The sequence below is a fragment of the Phocoena sinus genome, chromosome 2 (genome assembly GCF_008692025.1).
Source record: "Phocoena sinus isolate mPhoSin1 chromosome 2, mPhoSin1.pri, whole genome shotgun sequence".
NCBI classification, from domain to species: Eukaryota; Metazoa; Chordata; class Mammalia; order Artiodactyla; family Phocoenidae; genus Phocoena; species Phocoena sinus.
The window spans coordinates 80,618,189-80,641,811 of record NC_045764.1 but is presented as its reverse complement, the minus strand read 5'-3'; the positions used below and the strand labels follow the sequence as shown (position 1 = coordinate 80,641,811).

The 23,623-nt window shown below is 40.2% G+C and overlaps 1 protein-coding gene across 2 annotated transcripts in view; it reads left to right on the top strand.

The window, feature by feature from the left end:
* The window catches only part of UNC13C (unc-13 homolog C), a 586,631-nt gene that overhangs the window by 5,611 nt on the left and 557,397 nt on the right, over nucleotides 1-23,623 (top strand). Inside the window, exon 3 of one of the 2 annotated variants that reach the window (XM_032622977.1) lies at nucleotides 12,151-15,403. In XM_032622977.1, the coding sequence (XP_032478868.1) occupies nucleotides 12,412-15,403 (2,992 nt within the window). In that variant the 5' untranslated portion in view covers nucleotides 12,151-12,411. Of the gene's footprint in view, nucleotides 1-12,150; nucleotides 15,404-23,623 lie in introns of those variants that run through there. The other variant, XM_032622978.1, reaches the window with a different exon arrangement.

The following is a 23,623-nucleotide window of genomic DNA, read 5'->3' as shown; positions in this document are numbered from 1 at the left end:
GGAATGCAGTTGCTGGGCCGTAGTGTAAGTGTAGGTTTAATTCTATAAGAAAACTGCTAAAGTTTTTAAAGTGGTTATATTCTTTAACATCGTCCTGTTTAATGCATAAAAATTCTAGTTGCTCTACATACTCTCCAGAATGTGGTATGTAACTCGGCTTTTAAAATTTTATCCATTTTCATCTGTATGAAATGGTATATCAGTTTGGTTTTTAATTTGCATTTCCTGATAATTAATACTATAGAATACATTTCCATGCGCCTGCTGGTTAGTTAGAAATCAGTCTGAAATTGTCACTGACTACTAACCCATTGTATTGCTTTTAAGGATATGCTCTTGCTATTACAGTGAATTTTTTGGACAGATCGAAAACCATAAAAATGAGCAAAATAAGCTAGCAGCGCCTAATCATCTATGAAGAATACTTTGTGAACAGATTTTTATTGAGACACCCAAGATGCAGAGCTCTTTAGATTTCATTAATTAGGCATGTGGACATCTGATCAGTGTACCAGTTTGCCAGCAATAATCATAATTTCTTGTTAGAGATATATTCAGTGTAATTTTAGCATAAGGCATATTTTTGGCTGAAATATTTTATGGTATAGGCAACTCTTGTAGAAATTCAATAATATCTTATAAATTTGAACCTTACTTTTTCAGAATGTGTGATAATTACTTCATCCAAGAGGGTATTAAATTTGTATTAAGAACAGGATAAATCCTCTCCCCTGACACCCTACTAACATTTAGGTCGAGTTCTGTTTATGGTTGAACAGATCAGTGACAGTTCATAAAATATTGGTACATTTCTTCATTACTTTTTTTTCCCATTGAAAATTAATTAAACGACTATTAAATATCAGGCACCCTGGTACATTCCATTAGGGAAGACAGATGCAGAAATGAGAGATTGTATTACCTCATGCTATTGCTATAATACATGTAATGCAGTGTAGTACAGGTGTGTGTGTGGTTCAGAGAATGTATCTGTGGTGTCCAAGTGGGCTCGTGATACAGACAGAGGGACACATTAACTCCTGCCTGGGCCATCAGAGGACTTCTGCAAGGTGGTATTGACCTGGACCTAGAATCCAACTTGCCAAGTAAGGAACTGAAGACACTCTGGCTGCCTTCATGAGTTTTGGCTTAAATAACATTTTGCTGAAGTAAGGGACGGAGTGATAAAGAAGAAAGTGGATAGTAATGAAACCAAACACTGCCTCACCAAGAAATGCGACAGATGTGTCCACTCTCATTATCACATAATCTTACACATCTTGCAAACACCCCTCGGACATAGGTAATATAATTCCTGGTTTATACGTGAGGAATATGAAATATCTGTGGTCTCAATCCCAGTTTCAGAAACGTTGAAATATGAAAATATGCATGGCTTAGAATCAATAAAATACAATAAAATCATTGTTGCAAGTTTCTCATCCACTCCTATAGAGCATGTAACATTTTAAAAGGAATAACTTTTAACTGTATATAACACTACACATTTTTATCTTCCTCACAGGCCTTCAGAATTAGTATGATTCTTACTCTACCTTGAAAAAACATTGGGCAGTTTGCACTCTAAATGAAAACTCTAAGAGAGGGGCTTGTTACAATGGGCTTTTCTTTGCTGTCCTACAGTCAGGAAGGAAATGGGGGTAGAGGAAAGGTCTGCTCAGATTGGGATCTTATTGGTATTTGTAGAAACAAATAATAACTAACATTTCTGAGTACTTCTGTGGTTCTAGGCACTCCTCTAATTCTCTCTTACTTAATCTTTACAGCAACATGAGGGAGTTGGTACTGTTATTTTCTCATGTGTCAGATGAGTCCGCCGAGGGACACAGAGGTTAAACAATTTGCTTACTGTGTACAGCTAGCTTGAAGCATAGCCAGGATTCACCGTAGGCGGTCCGGCTTAAGCCTCCATCCCATGCCCCACCCCTAACATAATGAATAGTGTATGTTGGAGCTCAGCTGGGCACCAAATGGAATACGCCTTCTATTCACCAAGGGCAGAAGTGCTCCCTGATAGAACTGACGTCAACCTGCTTGAACAGTGTGCTGTGTATGGTTTGGGAACCACACCTATATTGTTCATATTCTAGCCCCATCACTTGAGTAAGTAAGTCATTAGGGTCTTTGAGTCTCAGTTTTCTTGTTTTTAGAATGAGAGTAATATTTTACCTTGTGAGGATTTTTTTAAGGATTAATCGTTGAAAAATATTGAAGACAGAGTGATGAAGATAGCAAAAAGTGCTTAGGAAGCTTAGATGGGGGTGTGTAATTTGCTCTCACAGGGATCTGAGGCCCTGCCTTGGTACAGGATGCTAGGCTGGTAATGTGTCCAGCCAGCCTGGTGGGACAGAGACATGGGAAACGTTAGAATCAGTGGCAACTTTTGCTCCAGGATGGTGTTTTTCCTAAGTGGACTTCCTTTATACGGCTTAAGTGCCAAGTAAGAATTCCAATACATGTCAAAATTGCTCATAAGATTTTCTTACAGAAACCTCTTTTAGTATCAAAAGACTTTCTAGCTCCAGAAAATTACAGATGTTGACTACAGAGAATCAAGGTCAAAGTCAAATCATTTAAGGATAGAGTTAGATTACTGCATCACAGAATGTTGCCATGGTAGGAAGATGCCAGCCCTATGGATGTGATTGCTTTAGAGGAGGGCAACACAGCACAGGGAGAAAAACAGTGAAGTTGGGGCAGGAGACCTGCATTTTCGTCCCAGCTCTGCTGTTGGAACTCGGGCAAGTGTTTTGACCTTTCTGGGTTTTCATTTCACGTTGTGCACATTTGAGGATTAGGGCTGTTTGAACTGTACTCTCCAAGCCCTAGGAACCTGTAGAGGGTCTGTATGGGCTGTAGCTAGTGTGGAAGCAGCAGGTAAAGTAAGACTTCAGCACGGCTTCTTTTTTTTTTTTTTTTTTTTATGCGTTACGCGGGCCTCTCACTGCTGTGGCCTCTCCCGCCGCGGAGGACAGGCTCCGGACGCGCAGGCTCAGCGGCCATGGCCCACGGGCCCAGCCGCTCCGCGGCATGCGGGATCCTCCCAGACCGGGGCACGAACCCGCGTCCCCTGCATCGGCAGGCGGACTCTCAACCACTGCGCCACCAGGGAAGCCCCAGCACGGCTTCTTTAATTCAACCAAAGGGCCTCTGCTCTGATCAGTTATATTCATTGAGTTTCCACGTCTGCTTCAGTTGGGGGGAAATAAAAGGAGTAATGGTGAGTTGTGAGGATAAAAACCAAGTAAACTAAAACAACTTGTCTCTGAAATGACATCATTCTAAGTTGCTCATCTGTAGCCAGTGTACCTGTGCTCTGCTCTCTGTACATGTCTGTGGGCAGAAGTTGCAAAGACTGAAAAAGACCTAGTTCTTATTCTCCAGACGTGTGTTCTCTAGCTGGAATAGGGCCAGGCCATGGCCAAGACAGTAAGCAGGCAAGACTTAAAGGCTCCTCAAGTCTCTCCTATCTGGCCTATCCTACTACTTGTCTCCTTTGGTGGGAGACTCTCCCCAACTCCATGCTTTTCTGTGTTCCCTCTGCTCTCGAGGAATGGTCTCATAAACCTTTTATACCAAGATGCAAAGTGATATATGCCTTAAAACCTTGGAGCCCCTTGGTGAGATTTGCATTTCATGAAAGACCAAATCTTAAACAAAGGTGATAAAGCCCTAATTATAGCTTCTTCTTGAGGCAGGTGTTCTTCTTCAAACATGTTACATAGGTGACCACTTTTTTCTCTAAGGTTGACTCTTATGGGCATAGCAGTGGAGCCTGGTGTTTATGAGAAAGGACTCTGAAGCCAGTCAGTTTGGGTTGCATTTCTAGCTGCATCACTTCGTAGCTGTGTGTCTTTGGGCCAGCTACTCAGGTTCTCAGTTTCTTCATCTGCAAAGTGGGAATCAATTACAATACCTACCGCAGATATTATAAACAAACATTAATGTAGTAATCTCTACAAAGGACTCGAGACAGAGTAAAGCATATAATAAGCATTAAACAAATGGAAAAACATGTACAAGAGCTATTTGGTAAATAGTTTAGAAGAATGATGAAAGACTGAGTATCATGGTTTAGACTATATGGGATATATGAAAAAGAAAACATGACTAAGTAGTTAAAGAAACTATTGCAGAAAAGATTAGTCTTGATCTGACTTAAATGATTGAGGCTAGATTAGTTGGAGGACATTCTAGGCAGGGTGAAGAACAGGAATAAAAGTGACAATGGAGGAATAAGCTTAGTGTATCCACGGAACCGTGAAGAGGCCTAGAATAGAGGGTATACAATAGTCTGTAGCAGGAGAATAAGAGGAAAACTATATTTAAGGAAGATTAGATGGAAATCAGTTCATGGGATGGTTTGGAGTAGCAGAGGATATTACTTTAGGAGGCTAGTAAGCTATTGCAATATTAAATATCTAGAGTAAGGAGAAGTTACATTATCATAGTGAAGGAACCAAGTTTTGGAGTCAGGAGACCCAGGTAACTACTGTAGCATCTATGAGACTCACCACCCCTAACCATAAACTGTGGATAATATCCTCATAAGGTTACTGAGAAGATCAGGAGTTGATACATAGAAAAGTACTTCGTAGGTTCCAAAGAATTAAAATAATAATTACAGAATTACAGGATTATTAGTACTAGATGTCATTGTGCACTCCTAAACCAAAGTCGCAGCAATGGAGGTGAATAAAAATGTAGATGGGCTGTTGTTTGATGAAAAAATTCATGAAATATCTTATTACCTAGAAAAAAGAGGACATGAATCATTTGGCCTTCATTCTTGGGGAAATGGGTCTTTCTATTTATTAAAAAAATAATTTGTTAGCTTAGGATAAACCTCTTAAGTTTGCTCATTTTTGTTGAAAATAGTTTCATATGTATTGGTTTATTGTTTGTGCCTTAACATAAGGCAAAAAATGAAGCGTTCACAAGGACATCATTTCAGGTGTTACTGTGTTTCAGCAGTTTTCATTGTCATAGTCATCCCTGTGACCATCAGTTACATTAGATATATAATTCTTTTATTCCTTCATACAAAAAGGTATATAAAACAGTTATAAATCTGCATTGATCCAATAAAGAGATTCTAGGAGATGCTTTTTAAAACTTGATCTTTTTATTTTCTTATCTCCTGCCTTGTCCCAGCTCCTCTGCTGGTCCCTCTCATCAGCTCCTCGTGGCTATTGGTGTGACTAGCTTTCCCTTCCATTTCCAGCTACCCAGGTTTGTTACACTGTTGTGCTTTAAGGATCCTGCTCATGAAGTTTTGCGGTCAGCACGCTGGCCAGGGCTGTTTTCCCTCGGGCCTTCTGGCTCTGATGAGCTGCCCCCGTGCATTGGTTAGGTTTGCTCTGTCTCTGCAGAAGCACCTCTTCCTTCCCACCTGATGGGAAATTTCTTCCAGTCAGCTGTTTTCCAAAGCACCAAGGATTTCCTGTTGAACAGATATTTGGTGAACCGTGTTCATATATTTCTCTGATTTATTTTTGGAAAAATGTCTCTTAAACCAGCAGTCAGAGAGTAGAGGGTATTTGCTGCTGAGGTGCTGTAATGAGAAACAGAGGCTTTCTTGCTCTCTTCTGGTGGGAGATCAATTATCCTCCTAACAGGGTCCTGGATGCTTAACACAAAGTCAGTGCCAACAAAGGAGCAGTTAAGAGTGAGACTTCCCTACTGGGCTGGTAGCAGGGATTAAGCAGATAGTAATGAATAGGAGGTCAGAAACGCAGGTGGCAAGCCTGAGGTTCCCACACCAGAGGTGGGAATCCAGCTCAGGGCCTGTGAAGGATACATCACGCTGAAGTAGAGAGGGCAGGACTTGGGAAGGCAACCTGGTAGGGCTGTATCACATCGTGCTTCTTTGTCTTCTCCCTCCCTTGCAAGTTAACAGTTGGATACCCAGTTCACCTACTTTACTGGATTTGATAAGGAGCTGAAAATTGTTTATTTATCTGAAAATACTTTAACTTAGTTTTGGTAATGATTTAGCAATAAATAGCTGACCATTCAAATGTTCATTAGCTCTTTTAGCCCACAGGGATGCCTACTGTTACAGTCATACTAAATAGCTCTTTTACAAAATGGATTTGTTAACATACAGGCAAAAAATATTTTACTCCCCATTGAACCCTAATAGGCAATTTGGAGTTGATACTCTTGCAGTCCAAATCTGGGGCCTGGAGTCGAGGCTGTGTTGCTTGTTAGCTGCATATATTAAGGCAAGTTTCCTCAAAACGCTAAACCTCAGCTTCCTTTTCTGGAAAATAATAATACTAATTTCACACAATTATTATGGGAATGAAGTGAAATGAGGTAAATTTTAGAAAATTACATACACAGTGCTTGGCACACAGTAAGTAATAATTAAATATTATTACTAAGGCATCTCCTAATAGTCTAGTGTTTTAATCTTTTTCAAAATCCTCCTTCCCAAAACTTTAAATCTTACCCCCAAACTTCGTTACTGAAAAGAATGTGTGGCTGTATAATGAAAGGTAATACAACTGGAGGGTAAATATGAGATTTTGAATTCAAGTAAAGAATCATGTGATGATATGTTGGTCTCCCCATCCCTCCTCAATCCCTTTGCCTCCCACATACCTCATACTGATGCTGATTTTGTCCTGATCTGGGCTGCTCCCATTTTTTTAAAAAAAGAACTTTAGAGAGGAGAGTAGGTATGTGGATTTGTATGTGGCGGGTGTTAGGACTTACGTCAATTACCGCTGGCAACATTCACTTTACATGCAACTGATAGCTTCATAGACCCCAGGACTAAGGACCAAGATATCTTTTTTTTTTTTAATGTAGATTTAATTTATTTATTTATTTTTGGCTGCGTTGGGTCTTTGTTGCTGCGCGCGGGCTTTCTCTAGTTGTGGCGAGCGGGGGCTACTCTTCATTGCGGTGCGCGGGCTTTTCCTTGCGGTGGCTTCTCTTTGTTGCGGAGCATGGGCTTTAGGTGCACGGGCTTCAGTAGTCGTGGCTCGTGGGCTCCAGAGTGCAGGCTCAATAGTTGTGGTGCACGGGCTTAGTTTATCCACAGCACGTGGGATCTTCCCGGACCAGAGCTCGAACCCACCTCCCCTGCACTGGCAGGCGGATTCTTAACCACTATATCACCAGGGAAGTCCCAAGATAACTTTTTGCTTTAGTTAACTTTCATAAAGCTCCAGTGGAAGCTATTGGGAGGGAGGATAACGTGGTGCCATTTACTAGCTGTGTAACTTCAGCTGTATCTTTTAATCTCTTTGAACCTCTTGTTTCTTCATCTGTAAAATGGACGTATAATAATGTCTTCTTCAACAGGTTTCTGTGAGGATTAATTGGGATAGTTTAAGCTTCTGGAACATAACAGGTGTTCATTAAATGTTAGCTTCCTTCTCTACCCTGGCCACTTGTCTGAAGGAAGTACCCCGGCTGATATCTGAGACTCGATAACCTTAGTAAGGCAGCTGTGGCTTTGTAAGAGAGAGAGAGAGAGAGACAGAGAGAGACAGAGAGAGAGAGAGAGAGAGAGAGAGAGAGATGGAGACAGAGATAGAGAGAGAGAGAACCCAGTGACTAGGAAGGTGAGATTTCAATATTGGAAAATTGTCACTGGACCATAGAGGTATAAAGCATTCTCCATTTCCCCTCCAGTTTCTTCTTTAAAATATATGCTATATTTTTTCATCTCATCCTCCAACCTAGTAGGATTCCTAAGTTTCCTCCTACTTCTACCTATCTTAGTTTTCACAAGAGATACCACACTATGAATCTTCTGTCATTACTTCTTGCATCTTTTCAACAGCTTTCTTCGTTCTCATGACAACTAATATGTACTGGGCTTTGCTCTGTTCTAAATACTGTTCTAAGAACTTCACATGTGTTAACTCATCACAGATATCCCATGAGGAGGTACTATTTCTGTCACAATTTAATAAATGTACAAGTGAAGGCAGTATAGAAGTGACTTTCTCAAGCTCATACAACTATTGTAATATGTCTGAGAACTGGAATTCCAATGCAGGTAATCGGAATCCAGAGGCCGTGCTGAAAACCGATAACCGTTAGTGCCTCCTCATCAAATAGCACTTCTAAACCTAAGTTTCAAACCTTTTCACATTCTGTTTAGGTTTTGCCCATCCAGACCCATCTCCCTTTAGTCCCCATCTCTCTCCAAGGTGGGTGCTTCTCCATCTTTGGACACGACATGAATGTTTGTTATGCTTGCCTTCTGCTTATACTGATTTTCTTTCTCTGGATCATTTAAGGCCCAGTTCAGCTAGTTCAGGCTTCTTTGTGTCTTTATTGTTTATCTAGTAATTCATGGGCTTGTTGTTTCTCCATTCATTCATTTGTTCATATATTTATTCATTTGTCCAGCAAATATTATGAGTCGATTACATATCAAGTAACGTAGATATTTCAAGTTAAACAGGACATAGCCCCTGCCCTTCAAATCACAGTCAGATTTGAGAGATAGACATATAAATAAAATATTTCACATAGATAATTACTGTATTGTAAGTTACCATAACAAAGGTGCATTCAAGGTATTGTGGGAGCACAGAGGAGGAAGTGCTGGGCTCTGAAGAGGTCCAACAAGATGAGGCTGATCCCTGCTGGATCTAAGATACATAGATGAATATATAGAGATATTCATGAGTGAGGCATGTGGGGATAGAGGGAAGGGGAAAGGGATGGCGGCAGAAGGAACAGCATGGACATATTGGTGAGGCAACAATACGGTAATCAGGGAACTGTTACTACTTCAGTGCCTTGGGCAGATGTGCTTGGGGGAGTGACAGGAAATGAAACTGCTGAGAAAGGTAATGTCTTAAGTAGAAGGAATTATATCTTTTTTTTTTTTTTTTTTTTTGCGGTATGCGGGCCTCTCCCTGTTGTGGCCTCTCCCGTTGCGGAGCACAGGCTCCGGATGCGCAGGCCCAGTGGCCATGGCTCATGGGCCCAGCCGCTCCGCGGCATGTGGGATCTTCCCGGACCGGGGCACGAACCCGTGTCCCCTGCATCGGCAGGCGGACTCTCAACCACTGCGCCACCAGGGAAGCCCTATATCTTTTAAATATATTAATTTTAGAGAGGAGGATTTGAGAGAAGGGCCAAATTAGAGCTAGGAAGACCATATAGGTTACAACTGTAGTAGTCCAGATGAGAAATTGTGGCGTTCAGAACTAAGGCATCACTAGTGGGATAAGGGGACATACATCAGGTATGGATATGGGATGGATCATGTTGAATCTAGCATGATTCCTGGGTATATGTCTTGGGTAAATGAATAACTATGATGATATGATATTAGTTGAGACTAAGTTGGGAAAATGACTAGGTGTTGTATGGAGTTTAATTTTAGACAACCAGGTGAAGACATTAATAAGTAGCTGAAATGTGGGTTAATTTGGAGTAAGTATGCATCTGTGAAATCATCACCAAAATTTATGCTATCAACATATCCATCATTACCACAATCTATGCTGTAAACATATCTGTCATCACCCAAAGTTTCCTCCTGCCTTTCCTTCTTTATAATTATTATTATTTTGTGATATGAACACAACATAAGATCTACCCTTTTAGCAAAATTTTAAGTATACAGTATTATTAACTAACAGCACTGCGATGTACAGTAGATCTCCAGGGCTTATTCATCTTGCATAACTGAAACATTGTACCTTTTGGACCAATTCTTCAATAACCATTTATTGAATGTTTATTATGTCTCCTGGGTTCAGGATGTTTAAAATTGGGCAAGTCATAGTCTTACCCTTAAAGAGGACATAGTCCAGTGGATGGAGACAGAAATGAGATTATAATACAGAAGAATTCGAATTGCTTATGCACTGGATTGTGGGAGAGTGTGGCCAAGAGAGAGAAAAGCTCAGTGTGGGTGGTCAGTGAAGACTTCACTGGACAAATGATTTTGAAGTTGAAACACAATTTTTACAGATAGGAAGAGCTAGACATGAATGATATTCTAGGTAGAGAGAATAGAAGAGTTGCTGAGGTGTGAAAGAGCGTAGAGCCTGTAGTGAATAACAAGCTGTTCTGTATGGTTGGAATACAGAGCAAGTGAGTTCGTCTGTGCAGCTATGCCCACATGTCCACGGGTTTGTGTTTTGAAGCAGGGCTTCAGTGTAGATTGAATTTTCCTGTTCAAAATTTTTCCAACCGTTATAGTCTAGAGCAATAGCTCTGAACTAGTAATGCAGGTCAATAAGTCTAGACACAATTTCATGAAAACTTTAGAGGCATTGACAAAATTGCTGCGTTCATTTAAATAAAAAGCAGGTATTTGTTTCCAGGTTTGAGAGACCCAGGATCTTAGATTGAGTGATTAGTGGAACAATTTATTTTATCACAGTTGGTTTTAAAATAATTTATCTACCCTACTGCTACTTAACTTTCTTTTCTTTTTTTTTTTTTTAACATCTTTATTGGAGTATAATTGCTTTACAATGTTGTGTTAGTTTCTGCTGTACAACAAAGTGAATCAGCTCTATGTATACATATATCTCCATTACTTAACTTTCTAAAGTCTTTTTTTTCCCCACAAGGAGAGGTCACATAGGAATGCAATAAATATTTTTTGAATTTAATTCAGGAATTAATTTCTTGCAATTTTTATTAGTAGAAAACATGGCATGTAATTCTGAATGAATACCAAATTGTTTCAGACAAGCAGAATTAGACTCTAACAGCTTATGAAACCCGGAAGACATGGGTTTAGAGTCTGTCTGTTTCTCTCCTCCATCTTTTTTGCTTCCCTTTCTCATTGCAGTGCCCTATCTCTTATGAAGCTTGGATCCTGGCCAGATAATGTATTCCTCAAGTCCCTGCAGGACCCTAGTAAAGTGAAATTGGCAGATTTCCAAGTGGAGGGAGCTGATGGACATCAGGCTCCTAAAACAATGTGCAGTTGTGATGTATTCTTTAAAGAATTAAATAGATTATTTATCTACCCAAATCCATACTTTGATAGCAACAAAGGCTTTTGGTCATTACTATTATTCTGTGATATATTTCAGTGATAAAATAGTAAGTTCAGTTCAACAAAACCGTGTGTGAATACCTACCACATACAAGGCACAGTGCTGGTAAAGCAGCAAAATTAATGTAAACTGTCTTCTTCTTCATGTAATTCAAAAAACTAGCTAGCACAAACATGATTTACTTGTGTGGTCATTTGCATTATAAAATACCAAATCATAGGATGAGTTATATTCGACCAGTGTTTGATTATCTTTAGACATGTTTCATTTGTGGTACAATTTTGTTTTTGTGATTTGGTGTTCTATCCTCAGTCATGGTCCTAGCCCTGGGGTTGGGTTTCCTGCCACCTGCCACAAGGCTGCACTGGTTGCCTGAGGTGGCTTTGCTTTCTCAAGGCACATCCTCTCAGAACTGAGATGTGTTATCCTCATTTTCCAATATATTTTCCTATTGTGTTGTTATTGTTACTACAATGCCTAAACTTGATATAACTACTTTTTTCAATTCATGATACTCCATTGACAAATTTGATGCCTATACGAGATGTATTTTCTCTTGGGATTTCTGTCATCACATGAAATGTTTTCTTACTTGAATGACTTTAGTCATCATTTAAGAAATTATCAATCATTGAATACCTAGAATAACAAGATTATCCGAATAAAAAAGATCTTACCTACATGGGTAATATTAATTTGATGAATTTTAAATGTTTGAGGTGGGGGGAATACATTTAAACTGAAATGCTTATGTTTGTAGAAGTAAATATAATTGTAAGAAAAGATATAAAGTGGAAATGATAAGACCATGCAGGTAATATAGCTTTTTAAATTTGCCTGTCACCTTACACAACATTTTCTAAATAATTATTATTACCTTTACTAGTATTTTAATTGTGTCCACCCATAAGTGATTTAGGAAAAAAAAATTATAATTTAAACATAGTTATTGGTTCTGATTTGCTTTAACTAATTGTTTTAAAAGTAACTGTGTTGAAATTCAGATATTTCCCTGTCCCCTCTGCAATTTTTCACACATTGTGTATCTTGAATAGCTTTGAAAAATGTTGGAAATGGGGTAAATCTAGGATTGAATTCTGATATTCATTTTAACGTTCCTTTCTTTTAGGTACTGCATGAAGTTATGTGGAAATGAAAGCGATTCACGAAACCCCTCCTCCAAGAGTGAATGAATGTCTTTCATAAATGGAGCTTGGCTTCTGGTTTTCCCAGGACACTGACATTGTGGCAGAGACACAGCGGCTCTTCCTGCTATTTTCAGTGATTCACAGAACATCTGAACAGTGATGCTGGCCTTGGATTTACAGATTTCCATCCTGATACCTTATTTACTTCTTTGGGGCAGAAAAGCTTGCACTAATTGCTCTCCATGGTGGCTAATCTTTTCAAGAGCCTGATTTTACCTTACATCCATAAGCTTTGCAAAGGAATGTTTGCAAAGAAATTGGGAAATACAACAAAAAAAAAAGAGAATCGTCAGCTGAAAAAGGATCAAGACATTCTTATTGCTGGCCAGACCAAACCCCCTAAATTTTCTAATACCTTGAAAAGCACTGTAAAGAAGATTGCAAAGTGTTCATCCCCTCGCAACTTATCCACTGAAGAAGACAAGGCTAGCAAAGAATTTTCCCTCTCCCCCACGTTCAGCTACCGAGTAGCTATTGCCAATGGCCTCCAGAAAAATATTCATATAACCAGTGGTGAGAATGAGGATATCCTTCAGGAGTTATCTTCCATCGAGAGTGCCTACTCAGAATCACTCAGTGAACTAAGGAGCAGTACAGAAAACCAGGCACAGTCAACACACACGATGCCAGTTAGACGCAACAGGAAGAGTTCAAGCAGCCTGGCACCCTCAGAAGGGAGCTCCGATGGGGAACGCACTCTGCATAGCTTAAAACTAGGAGCTTTACGCAAACTGAGGAAATGGAAAAAGAGTCAAGAGTGTGTCTCCTCGGATTCAGAGTTGAGCACAGTGAAGAAAACCTGGGGAATCAGAAGCAAATCTTTGGACAGAACTGCCCGAAACCCAAAGACCAGTGCCCTGGAGGCCGGATTCAGTTCCTCTGGCTGCATTAGCCAAACACAGGATGTCATGGAAATGATCTTTAAGGAACTTCAGGGAATAAGTCAGATTGAAACAGAACTTTCTGAACTCCGAGGGCATGTCAATGCTCTCAAGCATTCTATCGATGAGATCTCCAGCAGCGTGGAGGTTGTACAAAGTGAAATTGAGCAGCTCCGTACAGGGTTTGTCCAGTCTCGGAGGGAAACCAGAGACATCCATGATTATATTAAACATTTAGGTCACATGGGTAGCAAGGCAAGCCTGAGATTCTTAAATGTGCCCGAAGAAAGATTTGAATACATTGAAAGTGTAGTGTACCAAATTCTCATAGATAAAATGGGTTTTTCAGATGCACCAAATGCTATTAAAGTTGAATTTGCTCAGAGGATAGGACACCAAAGGGATTGCCCCAATGCAAAGCCTCGACCCATCCTTGTGTATTTTGAAACCCCTCAGCAAAGGGATTCCGTCTTAAAAAAATCATATAAACTCAAAGGAACAGGCATCGGAATCTCGACAGATATTCTTACTCATGACATCAAAGAAAGAAAAGAGAGAGGGATACCATCCTCCCAGACATATGAGAGCATGGATATAAAGCTGTCTACTCCAGAGCCCAAAATCAAGAAGAACAGTTGGCAGTCACCTGATGACAGTGATAGAGAGCTGGAATCTGACCTCAATAGAAACAGTTATGCTGTGCTTTCCAAGTCAGAGTTTCCAACAAAAGGAAGTGCTTCCAAGTCAAGTTCAAAATCACACAATGCTAGAGCCAAGAATAAAACTTCTAGTAGCAGCAGAATTGCAAATAAATCAGAATATGATAAAATTTCCTTGTATTTGCCAGAATCGGATAACTTGGCAAAGCAAACCACAACCTATTATGCAGACGCAACACCTCTCTGGCACTCACAGAGTGATTTTTTCACCACTAAACTTAGTCGTTCTGAATCAGACTTTTCCAGATTGTGTCAATCTTATTCGGAGGATTTTTCAGAAAATCAGTTTTTCACTAGAACTAATGGAAGCTCCCTCCTGTCGTCTTCAGACCGGGAACTTTGGCAGAGGAAACAGGATGGCACGCCTACCTTGTATGACAGCCCTCAGGATCAGTGTTTGAATGGGGCTTCTCAGGGTGTCCAAGTACAGAGTGAAATTGAGAACACAGAAACTGTGGACAGTGGAGTGAGTAATAGCATGGTGTGTGCATCTGGAGACCAGAGTCACTACAGTGATTCTCAGCTCTCTTTACGTGAAGATCTTTCTCCATGGAAGGAGTGGAATCAAGTAGAGCAAGGAGCTGATTTAGGTTTAGACTCATCCACCCAGGAAGTTTTTGACTATGACACAAACAGTCTATCTGATCAACAACTAGATGTTTACCATAAAGACCTAGAAGACTTGGGAAAGTGCCACAGTGTCCTTCACGATGACTCTGAGAGCTACGATTTAACCCAAGATGACAGCTCATCTCCATGCCCTGGGTTGGATAATGAACCACAAGGACAGTGGGTTGGCCAATATAATTCTTATCAGGAAGCTAATTCTAATGAGCTGTACCAAAACCAAAGGCAGTTGTCCATGATGTATCGAAGTCAAAGTGAATTGCAAAGTGATGATTCAGAGGATGCCCCACCCAAATCTTGGCATAGTCGATTAAGCATTGACCTTACTGATAAGGCTTTCAGCTTCCCAAAATTTGGATCCACACTACAGAGGGCTAAATCAGCCTTGGAAGTGGTATGGAACAAAAGCACACAGAGTCTCAGTGGGTATGAGGACAGCGGCTCTTCCTTAATCGGGAGATTTCGAACATTATCCCAGTCAACTGCAAATGAATCAAGTACCACGCTTGACTCTGATGTCTACACAGAGCCTTATTACTACAAAGCAGAGCATGAGGAGGACTATAGTGAACCAGCGGCTGATAATGAAACAGATTATGTTGAAGTGATGGAACAAGTCCTTGCTAAGCTAGAAAACAGGACTAGTATTACTGAATCAGATGAACAAATTCAGGAATATGATCACCCTTCATATGAAACACCTTATGAAACCCCACAAGATGAGGGTTATGATGGGCAGGAAGATGATGTGGCTAGTGAAGGGGGATTGGAACCCTTAAAGGAAACATCAGTTGAAATGAAAATAAAAGAAGATGAAAACCAAAACATCCCTGAAAAGCCCCTGGAAATCATAAAGCGAAAGAAGATTCGTCCCTCCTTCAAAGAAGCAGCTTGGAAAGCCTATAAGAAGCAAATGGCAGAATTGGAAGAGAAGATCCTGGCTGGAGGTATTTATGTTTAAATGCTACATTATGAGCTCCTTGTGTTTTACCATTGGGTGGTGTTCTTTAGAGCATGTTCTGTGTTTACTCTTGGGGGAAGGAATTTACTTTCAAGGAATTTGCATGTTTATTCTGAGAAGGATTTTATTTTACTGAACTCCCCCAACAAGTTGGGCTTGATGATTTAAAATCAAAGTGTTTTCAAATAGGTCATAAGCCCTATACTCTGTGGCTCAACCTTTCTGTACCAGGATTAAGCAAAAACCCCATTTCATATTTCCAACTTTATTGCATCAGTTAACAAAGGAAGGATGAGTGAAATCAAAGAGCATCCTGGGGTCTACTTTTTGGTCCTGTTAGGTTTTACAGGGATTGGGAGAAAGATAAAATTAATCTTAAAGAATTAGGAAAGATGGACTCCCAGATTTCCCACTCCTTTTCCCATCAAATCTATACTTTGGAGCCTGCCAGCAGGAAGAGCTAGTTCTGCACAGCCAACACCAGCCCATCCCATGGAGGACCACAACCTCCCTCACTACCTACCGATGCAGCAGAGGAAGGGTACTAGAGCCAAAACCCTCAGGTTGTACCTGAGCGGTCACAAGTCACTCTTTTGGAGGATAAAGGAGATAGAGTTGAGTAGCTTCCTCCTAAAGAGTGGAGTAGAAGTCTCTTGCCCATTATGGAAATGAAAGCAGTACCTTACCTGATAGTTTTACTTGACCTCCTGGGGGAACGATTTTGGATCATATACTTTGGAAAAGTAGCTGCATGTAAATAAAAATCTTTTTGAGTTTTTATTTATCAACCAAACTTCACCTGCACTTACCTCAATCCCTTACCATTTATGTTACTTGCATGCTTATCTCTTTATATCTTTGGGATAGTTTGATATAATCTCAGTTTTAATGAATTACATATTGTTAATGGTTTCCTTGATTATGGCATTGTCATCTTTAAAATACTTGCTGTACATAATACTCCATAAAGGTATATATTTATATGGTCAAGTGTTAATTGCTATTATGAAATAATATAATAATTTCTTCAGCTGGTAGCTGATTATGGCTTCTTTTTCTTAAGCAAAATTGTGATCAGATACTACTCCAAACTGGCCATTTTCTGGTTGACATGGGTGGATCATTGAATAATCAGATACCTTTATGGTTAAACTGTTTCAGGCCCTAAAACAAGTGAAATAACTATGAGGGTTCTCTGCTCTAAAATTCCGTCCATATAAAACAACATATCTTATGGAATTTGTTTAAAGAACAATATAAGTCAAGGGCATCTTGGGTACATTAGCAGTGTTTTTTGGTGGTTATTTTTTTCAGGGAAAAGTTCTCAACTATCTTTAAAATGGATTTGAAAAGGCCAAGTAGTCAAAATCTTTATGTAAATGTAATTCGTATTGGAATAATGTCTATCTTATTTCAGAGTGATTTTTAATATTAGATATTCTTATTACTGAAACTCAGTTCATTGTTTCTTGAAATACAGGTCAGCTTTTTGACAGTGTCTTTTACTTACTATGGATTCAGAGATGTCTACTTTAAAGGCATATTAAGAATAAGCAGTGTGTGTGTATATGTTTGTGTATCTGTTTGCTGTGATGCAGTGCATGAACGTTTTAATGCTAACTGGTTAAGGTATCTGAAATGTTAGGCAATATTATAAGTACAATGAAACTATACGTTTCAGAAAAAAGTGGATCTTCATTAACTTAAAAAATACCCCAAATCAGCAAACTTCTGCAAGGTAGATTGTTACTGATAATGACCATTTACATAGCTAACAGTCGTAGTCATTCAATGGCATTTATCCTCAGAAGACATAAATACACTTGGTTATCCATACGCCACCCGCTTCAGAATCCGAAGAAGGTAAAACAATCGGTAACACATACCTGACACACCAGGCCTGACAACAGAGGACTCAGACCCCTCTATATCTTGGAGCTTGGCTTGTTATCCTATGAGCCAGCTTTGAATGGAATCTGTTGGATATCATTTATCCTAAAGGAAATCATACACACGTCTTTAAGATGCTCTCTGGTTGCTTGAAAGGCACCAGATTGACTACCCAGGAGGTTGCGGTAGCCTAGATTTTAAAGGCCATCTCTTCTCCCTTTGGCAGCAGTCAGGCAGTTGTCCCCCTCCTGCGCTGCCAATATGCTTCATGAGGAAGGGCAGCCAAAGAAGGGCATTTTTCAGGCCCCTTCCCGGCTCAGAGCATCCCAATGAGTTGCCGGTCGTCATGATGGGTTTCATGTCCATAGCCATCTGCTTTACTGGGCTTTGGGTAGATGCCAACAGATTTTTCTCTCCATGACCGCTCAGTCACCATTAGGTAGCAGTGCTGCCTTTTCTCCATTACTAACCTGGCAAGATTGGACCTTAGAGCTCTTGCTGTAAACAATGTGGAATGCGGTTCTCCTGTCATTGCTTGATAGAAATGTTAGCTCATAAATTTGAATCATTTATTTCAACTTTTGTCTTCAGGGTCCTGGTAAAGAGGGATTTTTAAAAAAAAATATCATTCCTTATTTTTTATTAATTAATTAATTAATTATTGCTGTGTTGGGTCTTCGTTTCTGTGCGAGGGCTTTCTCTAGTTGTGGCAAGTGGGGGCCACTCTTCATCGCGGTGCGCGGGCCTCTCACTATTGCGGCCTTTCTTGTTGAGGAGCACAGGCTCCAGACGCGCAGGCTCAGTAGTTGTGGCTCACGGGCCTAGCTGCTCCGCGGCATGTGGGATCCTCCCAGACCAGGGCTCAAACCCGTGTCCCCTACATTAGCAGGCAGACTCTCAACCACTGCGCCACCAGGGAAGCCCCAAGAGGGATTTTTTTAAAGACCCCAGTGTACCTGGATGTTTGGTACCAGTGTTTCTGAGAATCTTCACCTTGAACAGCAGGCCAGTGGGGAAAGAGATTTTAGGCTGTGTGTAGCCAGAACCCCCATGAGGCCATATTCTTCTCTTGTTGCTGGAGCCTGCTTGTGTAGCTGGCCTGAAACCCACACCATGGTGATGAACATCTGATCCCCTACCTCTAGCCCTTCACCACCCATCAACTGGAATTAATTATTATCTCCTCAGAATTTCCCTGTATCTATCTCTTATGGCTCTGGCTTCCACCTTATATAATGACAATTTATGTGCATTCCTCATGTTCTCTTCTAAACTGTAATCTGAAGGCCAGAGGTCTTGTCTTTTCATCCCTTCATTTGCACTGTGCCTAGACCAGTGCTTTATACAGAGATGGCACTGAATTAATACCTTGGATGAATGCCTGAATCAAGGGAAGCAGGATACTAAACAAAAAGCACAAGCTTTGAAGTCAAACCCAAATCCAAATCCAAACTGTGACCTTTAATTGCTAAGACTATGACTTTATCTCCTGAGAGTTCAGAAGTATCATTAGAGATAAAAACTTACCATTGAGCACTACTATATCCCAGGCACATTCCAGGCAGTTGATCTGCTTTTTATCCCTTTGCTCCCTACAACATCACTATGAATTTGATTCCATTATTATCTCATTTTACAGGTGAGGAAACTGAGATGCTGAAAACTTCCATAACTTGTTCAGTGTCATACAGTTAGTAAGGGGGTGAATCCAGAATTAAATAGATGGCTAATTTGTTTATTTAGAGCAGCTATATGCTTACTCACCTCAAAGGTTGTTTTGTTCATGTTTGAAGGTGGAGAAACATGATGAAAATGGAGGTGGCATTAGCCGTGAGCCTTATTCCAACTAAAGGATTTTCATGAGAAAACAGGACTAATAGGAAAGGCACTAGGGTTTTGTTATGAAATAGTTCATTCCCAGTTCTTCTACTTCAAATCCATGGTTCATCTTATAAATCAAGGCTTGTAGAGCCCAATAAATAGCGTACAACACCTGCTTGAAGGATGATGTTCTGAAGTCTGAGTACACCTTACCTGACTCTAAAGTCAGTTTGCAGTAAATTTTTCCAGCAAAGAACAAAAGTGTTGTTTTGTTTCGAAATGCCATTTCCAGGCTGTCTGTAGGTTCTGAAAGAGGCTGCTCCTAGACAGATTATAAAGTCCATGAGTGAATTTCTCTTTCTGTTGCTACTGGAATGCCAGAGCCTGCCCCAGTATCTGGCAAATTTATCTAGTCCACACATATTTATTTATCTCATCTAGTCCAAATGCTAGACTCCTTTCTAAGTTGCTTGGCTATCTAGTTCCATACAAAGTGGAGAACTCTTAGAATTCAAATAAACTTTAGTTTTCTTTCTTTCCGTCAAAAAGACAATTTTACTAGATATATTTTAATATAGTACAATAGGGAAAATGTGACGGAGAGTGCAAGCAGGACTTTTCACTCCTTTGGCTCCGTTAATCACATCTTTCTTTCTATGAGGGTGTAACTTATACATCTCTAAAAACTTAGTTGAATTTACGTAAATTCCAGGTTTAATGTTGAAGAATAAATAGTTGAACTAAGTTTTGGAGGTTTGTTGGCCCAAGTTTGTCTATCACGAGGTGCTTTCTTAAATTTTTGATTGCCTCTGGGCCTCCCCTGCGGAGAGTCTGGGTCAGGAGCAATGGGGTCTGCCTTTTCAACATGCTGCCTGACGCGGGTGAGCATCATAGCACAATTTAATTGTGCAGCAAATATTATACCTTCCCGTGTAGTGTCGTTTCATCTCTTCCATTCAAATTAAAAGAGATAGAATCAGTCTGAGAAAACGTGTGAATAATTTTCTTAAAACGAAGAATGATTTTCTAATCCTCCAGAGCAGTAGGTTATTACACTTATGAAAAGGTTTTGGTAGTTTATACACATTAAAATATAGAGAACAATATACGTATTCCTTGAAACTGAAACATCCCTCTTCAAGGCAAGTAAAGCAGTACTGGTAATAGCAGAAGGCAACCCATTTGTAAAATGCTCTATTAAAACGCTGTGCATAGCAATCCACTTTTGGTTTAGTATTGTTTGCTTCTAAATACTCTAGAATTACCTGCGATATAAAGTGATTGTCTTGGTGTTTGAAATCGATTATGATCTAGAAAGGAGACCTGTGAAGAGTGAAGTGGCCAAGGGCCCTTACAGGCATTAGACACAGCTGGCATCTCTACTTCTTGCTAGACAGAAAGCCCAAAATACCCAAGGGAGTAATTCTTCTAGGAGACAGGACTGGGACTCAGAATACAAATGTGTTTATAAATCAGTTGTGTGGGGAGAGAGGTAATGGTGGTGTGTTCCAAGAGGACCCAGAGGTCTTAGAGTATATGCTGGTGTGAGATGGAGCTAAGAGATAGGGACAGAACCCACATATATTTAACACCTTCCTATCCTATTCACCTCTAGAAATTTTAAGTACATATTTAATCCTTGTTGGGTAGTATTAGCCCCACTTTGTAAATGAGATGACTGAGTCTTCATGAGGCAAAAGCAGGTCAAAGTCTATGCAGCTAATAAGAGTATTGATGGAAATTGATGTACGTATGATAGAATTCAGCATCTGATGCTCTTTCCATGACATCCCATTGCAGGTGTGGGCAAGTCTTGTCATGAAAGGACATAGCTTATATATATATATATATATATATATATATATATATATATATTTTTTTTTTTTTTTTTTTTTTTTTTTTTTTTTTTTGCGGTACGCGGGCCTCTCACTGCTGTGGCCTCTACCGTTGCGGAGCACAGGCTCCAGATGCGCAGGCTCAGCGGCCATGGCTCACGGGCCCAGCCGCTCTGCGGCATCCTCCCAGACCGGGGCACGAACCCGTGTCCCCTGCATCGGCAGGCGGGCTCTCAACCACTGCGCCACCAGGGAAGCCCAAGTTGTGCTTTTCAGGTCAGCCAGTTTTGTTTTAGCTTCTGGAGTATTGATCTCTGTTAACATAAAGTGAGTGATAATAGTTTGGGATGGTATATTATCACATTTTTAAGAAGTTTACAAAATCTGGAAGGGTGACACTTGTCACATTAAAAGACTTTATTAAGAGTGAGGAAGTGCCGATAATAGTAGTTCTTGAGAAATGAAAGCATTTTACAGGAGGTAGGGAAGAAATTCACAAGGATACACAAAAGCCGGCTATTAACAGGAATAATGAAAATGCAGGGTTCAACGATTTTGTTTACTATAATTATTAATGGCTCCTAGCTATATACCTGGAACACTTGTCTTTGTAGGGAAACTAAAAACACACTTTTCAAGGGAAATACTAACTGATGATGAAAGATGGTGATTTCCAGATTGTAATAAGAGTATCACTTCAAAGCCTGCAGTGCGATTTCCAAATTCCAGAGATTGAAGAAAAGGTATTATGTCAAAATCTCAGATGGATAGGTTTGTGTTTGTTTGTTTTGGCTAATGTCATTGTTCATACACTTTCTGCAGGTTCAAATAGATATGTTCTATAGAAATTGTGAATCATGTGAGAATTTTCTATGTGGTGTGGAATAAAATAAAGAAACTCTGTAGTCTGGTGTAAGACACAGCAAAGTATAGACTAATCAATTGTTATTGATTAGATTAGAATTGGAGGAGCTGGGACCTGAAATAGATATACCCACGGGGGTGATTCAGACTCTGAGATAAATCCAAGGAGGAAGTGAGAAGAGAAAGTTCAGTGCAGCAGAAGAAAATCTGCTGATTGGGAAGTATACCTCAGGCTACAGATGGCTACCAAGGCATCGAGAGTCTAACTGCTTATCAGTTGGGGAGGTACAGAACAGCCAGAGAACTGGGGACCTGAGATGGGCAATAATTTTCTCCAGGAAGGCTTTTGTTTTTTATTGGACCTTGGTTACCTGGTTAGGGACCGGGAAAGGATCTGAACATCCCCAAATGGGAATTATTAAGAGGAAAGCAGGGCTTCCCTGGTGGTGCAGCGGTTGAGAGTCCGCCTGCCAATGCAGGCAACGCGGGTTCGTGCCCCGGTCCGGGAGGATCCCACATGCCGTGGAGCGGCTGGGCCCGTGAGCCATGGCCGCTGAGCCTGCGCGTCCGGAGCCTGTGCTCCGCAACGGGAGAGGCCACAACAGTGAGAGGCCTGCATACGCCAAAAAGAAAAAGAGGAAAGCAAATCCCAGCGAGATTGATATACTAAATACGTCATCCAGAGAGCAACCTAGCGACCTAGCGACCTAGTTGCCTGAACTTAGGTCCATGGTCAGGAATGAGTCTCTAATATAGGTTAAAAAAAAAAACAAGTTTGATTGTTCCACTGGCATCCAAGGACTGAGCCCAATTTGCAGGCAGAATGACTTGATGCTGAGCCTCAGATTGCCGGGATACCCTGACCGCAAACAGAACTGTTCCGCACGATAAGGTATTAGCTTAGGTTGCCTCCATAGACTACGAGACCAGAAGGAACCAAATGCATTAATGGACTTCTTCACCATGGTTTATTCCAACCTATGGTGTGCATTTTCTTCTTCTTCATTTTAACAGGAAAGTATGTTATGGAATCTTGTCAACCACCTCTTTCATCAAACTTGGTTCCTGCTGGGTCTCAGCTACTTCCAAAAATAAAAGAAACGCTTAGAGGATAAAAATGACTAGCATTCAGCAGATTCCAGCGACTGTGATATGACTCTGTAGGCAGTCCCCAAAGATCCCAAAGATCCTTTGAGCAATGTCACTGTATTTAGAATAAATGTATCTCTCTCTACTCCCCCCAATCATCTTCACTGCCTCCAACTTATCCCTTACTTCTTCTCCAGTTCACCCATGATTACTACTTTAAAAAGGATAGTACTCATTTCAAAGTATGAAACTCGACGTGTGTGTGGATATTTTTAAATGTAGCCCTGGCACACACAAACACACACATTAATTTTCTTAGGAACCCCATAAGGTAGGTAGCTTAATAATAGGTGACACTTTTTCAGTGCTTTGTTATGTGCCAGACACTATTCTAAATATTTTATACTATATTAAGTTATATAATCCTCACAATAATCCTATGAGCTAGGTACTATTATCATCTCCATTTTATAGATGAGAAACAGAGACACTGTAATTCTTCTAAGAGGAGAAAAAAAAAAAAACTAAGTAGCAGAACCAGGATTTAGAGTTAGGCATTTATTTTCCAGATTCTATGTGCTTACTCACTGCTGCCTAGTTTGGGATTTTAGAAATTAAGTATTGCTATTCAACTTTATAAGATGGAAACCTGAGGTGGCAAAACGTTGATTTACCTGACAGCACGGATTTGTAAGCAGAGCTACAGT